Here is a 5,380-nt window from a genome sequence, read left to right on the forward strand (position 1 = left end):
AGAAAACATGGCTTACAGCCTGTAAGCCAGGCTCTAAATCCACTTAAATGTTAAATCCTACATATGGACAGCAGATTCAACTATAGGCTACTTCCACAAGTATTGTGAGACGGTATTTTGAAGATAGGAAGGAGGGTGTTAGAGAGTTGAGGTGAGGTGGAATGGCTTTCAGGTTTTCTACATGAAAGTGTGCCTAAAAAAAATTTCTCAACATAACAATGATGTTAACGGTTAAGACTGGCACAACAGTAGAAAATTATGCAATTATGAAAAAAAAAAACATTGCCAAGGTGTCTGTATTATATTTTGACTCCCTGGTGCTATAAAAGGAAAACTGCCTAGAGATTCTATTACTGTACTATTCAAACATTTTTACAGTTACCTTGGATTAGTAAGCCTTGGAATACAAAACCTTTGTAGAGCTTTTTACATAATAGAATGCGTTGCAAAGACCTGTACAATGACACTTAAGTAATCGGTTCTCAATTTTTTTCCTGAACTTGGTAGTTTAAATGTTGAGGTTAACAACAAAACATGTCAGTTTTAACTGCACAAAACTTTGATACTCAGCTTATCAAATTCTCTGAACTAATATTCAAATGTTTTTCATTTTAAAAGGTGTTAAACAACAAAGGATCAGTACTCCTATAAATAAATAAACAAGAACAAATAAAGTATTTATAAGAAAACATTGAATTTAATGTGGAAGCAGTTTGCTGTTACAGCAGTTGTGGTAGAGTTCTTGATCGCTTTTAATTTCTTGTGTCCTAAAAAAAGGAATTTTATGGTATTTTTATCTTTCTCCACCCGGGGTGTAATGGGTACTATTTTGTTTTAATGTAGGCCTACACAGCAGTGGCATTCCAACCTACTCGGTACTCACTGATAGAGTAAAGACAATTGTTGATTTAGCAATCATCATCAGACTTCACAAACCCCCAATATTGCAATTAGAAAGAAACCCAAAGCCTCATGCAGTGCCAAAATTGTTTACTTTATTGTAGAGTTATTCAAAATGAGTGTACTGATATCTATTAGTCCAAGGTTACATGTTGCATTAAAGCCAATTCCAGGATGTTTACAGTTTTATAGGATGAATCTTAGCACATAAACAAAATGTGTTTGTTAAACTACCCCCTTTACAATGTATACAGTAGTATGCAAATATCTATTAGAGCCTCGTTCTTTCAACAAAGAAGCCAGAAGGTTAGGAGTTATCTAAAGATAATTATTAACAAATAAATATATTGACAATGGAAATTACTACGGAGTTATTCAAATTCAATAGGGAGTTTTTATTTGTCACGACATAGAATGTACAACATAATGACGTCATGTTAATTTAACTACACATATGTCTGAACATTGTGTGCTGCATTCTCTACTGAAATCTGAAATGGTTGTTGGCTGAATCTACGTTCAGGCCAGAATGAGGACTATACTGTAGAAAAGATTGGTTCGCCAGTCTTTGCCTTCGTAAGATGCACGCGTCTTAAAAAACAAAACAAAATTGAATTATAGCAGAACACAGAAAAGCACGCGACGACAGACATGGATGTGTGAATCTGTTCTACAGTACGTCTCAATCAAAAGCTCTCTACTGTATGTCTCGCATTCAACACGGCTGTGTAATTAATTGAAAGGTTAATTAAAACAACTTACCCTCTTTTTCTGGCCTGTGGTTGGTATCTGACAATCCTCATTGTTATCTTCCTGTTCCGATTCATCAAGGCTAAAGGAAGAACAGGTACTAGTGTTCGACAGTTTCCTATTAAGTAAACTCTTTTTTGGTGATTTGAGATCATCTGCAGGTAGGATGTCAATTTGTGGGACATCAATGGCAACACCAACAGAATTCTGATCAACTGATGAGTTTGAAGGAAAGATGCCTTTGTCTTGACTGACACCATAATCATCAGTGACAATGACAGCAGGTGGAGATGGCAGCATCTCCATACTGGAGAAGCTGGCAGAACTCCAAACCGTGTTGTTAGATGTCTCACAGAGTCTTGGCTTTGGCGATAATGCCATTGTTTTTAGACTTGAGCCAAGAAGATCTGGACTTGCTGGTCCTATATTTTTTAATCTTACAGTTAATTGCGTTCTTTTAATTTTATTTGATGAATTTACAGAGCTTGTCTTCACACTTTTGTTTCCTTCTTCAAAACCTTCATCAACAGGTGATGATGGTCTATATATTAAAGGCTCCGGTACATCCAGTTCAGTGCTATCAAAAACATGTGAGCTACGGGATAGAAGTTTAGATCTTCTGGAAGATGAATCCATGAAATTTTGAGATATTGGTGATTTAATATTACGATCAAACATCTCTGGCAATTGAAAATCGGAAGTGTCTAAATTTGTACTATGGTGTCCACTGTCAACACTATGTGTCCTTGATGCTTTAGTATGCATAGATTGAGAGAGACCATCATGGCACTCGGTACTATGTGCGACAGGTGAATGACACCGTGGACTTAAGTTTACAGGACTACTGGAGTAGCGCCCACTCCCATAACCACTGCTTGGACTAATGCAGGGCGACAGGCAATTCCTTAAATTCACATTGTTACTTGTACTTGTATTTGATTGTCCAACAGGCAATGCCCATGAGTTCTGGTTTTCCGAAACTTCGCTAGATGATTTTTGCTCATTGGATATAAAACTATGTGGCATTCCCATGTCCCTAGTTACACTACTAATATCAGAGGAGCTATGTTGGTCAATCTTTTCAGTATAATCCATTAATTTTTGACATTCTGGCAAAATATTCTCCTCGCCTGAGAATCTAGAACACAGGTGTTGTATTCTAGGGGAGACTGGACGAATGGTGGGAGATTTTAGAGAGGCTGGTGACGGTACACATGGAGATAAACTTCTGGATCTTCTCTTATTTACAATCGGGATGAAATGCTTTGGAGAAGGGGTTGTGTCAAACTTTGCAATTGTATCAGACACTCTTGAAATACTATCACCTGATATATGTTCCTTGTTTACGTCAAAAGATGGTACCACAGGATTTGGTATATCTAACTTTAGGTTACGTAGTCGTGGTCTGGAACGCCTTTCCTCTACATCTTCCACCCCGCCAATTGATTTAATTCCTTTGTCCATTTTGCCATTAACTAAGCAAGGGATATCCCCAGATAAGTTTACAGGTAACGAATTTGTATAGTCACTTTGTTGAAATGTGAAAACTGTCCCCAATTCAGTTTCCCTAAAGTCTCTATGGCCATTATGGGGTTGTTTCACCATGCTCGAATATCTCAGACCATTTAAAATTTTCTTCCCTGCTTTTATGTCATCTGCATTTAACTCCTTGTGAGGACCAATGGAATCGAAATTCATGCTAATGTCACCACCAACACAGTCATTCACACCCATACAACTTTTGTAGGGTCAATACTTAGAGCAAGTTGATAAAGCTAGTTATGTTGACTTGATTCTCAAGCATATCTTTTCCGTATTTTCATCATTGCAAAAAAATGGGGACAGTTGCACCAATTGTCATGTAATTCAACAACACACATAACTCTGAAAAAGGATAGAAAAATTAATTTTTCATAAATTTTCTGAAAAATTCATCAAACAACATAAACCATTCTCATCTGATGTCATGGCGAAATAGTTAAGTTGTTGCACAGGCCAGTATTGAGTAAATGAGCTATAAAATATGGGAGCTCAAAAAATTGCCTAAAAATCCAAATTTGTTTTTCACTATAGATCAACAGTTCATTGTCTTATTAATCATATACCAAAGTATTAGTTCTGGAAGTGGCCAACAAATTGTTTATTTAATGTTATTTTGATAGTTCATTCTATTAAACAATGTATACACAATATATTGATCATCCTGATGATGACATAATTAATGTCGAAATATTGAATCCCAACACGATGGCGTGTATTTTAATACTTGGAGTATGTATTATTAGTATTATACTTTCTTATCTGAGATTAATCAGTGGACCTTTCGGTTCATGTATACACAAATAACTTTGAAAGGCAATTACTCAAAATCATGTTTATCTTGATTCTAAGGGTACTGTACTTTCACTTTCCAATAACTTAGGCTTGAAATGTCCAATTTCAATGAATGACCCCTCATTTTTAAGATCACATACTCAGGTATCTGAAAATACTAATAACTTAACTTTCAATTTTTGCTGAAACTTAGCCATTTTGCAACAACATGCCTCAATATGAATATTTTATAATTATAATTATTAATAGGTCTTGCACTTCATGTGTGTACTGTCTGTAGTTAGTTAACTAATTAGAAATAACTAATTTGGTTGGGTCTAGAGCCTAGCTTATACAGTAGGTGGGCTGGACCTACTGTAAAATTAACTAGGCTTAGGCCTAGGCTAGGCCCTTTTTTAGATAAATCATAAAACCGATTGAGTATTATTATTGTTGTTCTATTATTATTTACTAACAATGTGTATATTACGCGACCTAACTAGGCCTAAATATCTTTGTATGGCATTTAGTAAAGAAGAGAAGATGCCTTTGAATCTGATAAACATCGACATAGGCCTACCCGTAAAATATAAAACAGGCAGGTGGTACAGTCACAGTACTTCAGTAAAGAAAGTACCAACCTACTTACTTTGGCCTAGGCCTCCGCCTAGCCCTAGGCTTGGCATTTCTTGGACAGAACATCCACACTCATGTCATTCAATTTCACAATAAAAACACAATTCATTTACGCATGTTAAAAATTAATAAAATAATATATTGCCAAATAAATACTCACTTAAATTAATATAAAACTATTCAATATCCCCTTCCTATTCAGAACTACAAAATATTTGTCGGAAACACTAAGCCTCCTTCCTTATTATTAGGACTCGCGATCGAAGACCAATCACGGTCGACAGCACGTCCAACGCTCGATTAATCCTCTTCCGTTCCGGATTCTGGTGTGTACGACGCGTACGACGGTGTGGTGGTTTGGTGGGTGTATACTACTCTAGGTGGCGCATTGCGTGCTTGTCATCGATCCTACAGGTGGAAATTTAGATTAGAACGTACAAAATCAATCACTTCTAAAAGTTATTTTTCAGAAATTTCCTATGGACACGATGACCATTTTATAAAATGTATAAATTTTAACGCTTTTATTACCATTTTTTTTTTATCTTTGACATTTTGATATGTAAATTGTTGCCTTTTGTTAATCTTTCCTTTGATTCGTTTTTTATTGATTCGATTTTAAATGCTTTTATGAAAATGTTTAACAGTAATTTTTTATATTTTTTAAAACTGTTTAAATGTGTTTTATTGTGGACCGAATCAGAAACAAACTTTATAATTCAATGGGTTATCCAAATTTTTCTCTTATTTTTTCTTGTATTAATAGGCCCGATATAGTGTT

At 35.4% G+C, this 5,380-nt stretch overlaps 1 protein-coding gene across 1 annotated transcript; it reads right to left on the reverse strand.

The window, feature by feature from the left end:
• Positions 1-1,636: 1,636 nt before the first annotated feature.
• Positions 1,637-4,971, reverse strand: LOC117104354. The gene is made up of 2 exons (XM_033245178.1): positions 4,760-4,971; positions 1,637-3,534 (listed from the first exon to the last, which is right to left on the reverse strand). Exon 2 carries the CDS (start codon positions 3,382-3,384, stop codon positions 1,645-1,647), a length of 1,740 nt encoding a protein of 579 aa, XP_033101069.1. The 5' UTR covers positions 3,385-3,534; positions 4,760-4,971; the 3' UTR covers positions 1,637-1,644.
• Positions 4,972-5,380: the final 409 nt, after the last annotated feature.

Source organism: Anneissia japonica, unplaced genomic scaffold (genome assembly GCF_011630105.1).
Source record: "Anneissia japonica isolate Jap-2015-1 unplaced genomic scaffold, ASM1163010v1 scaffold4536_len1192065_cov207, whole genome shotgun sequence".
Taxonomy (NCBI): Eukaryota; Metazoa; Echinodermata; class Crinoidea; order Comatulida; family Comatulidae; genus Anneissia; species Anneissia japonica.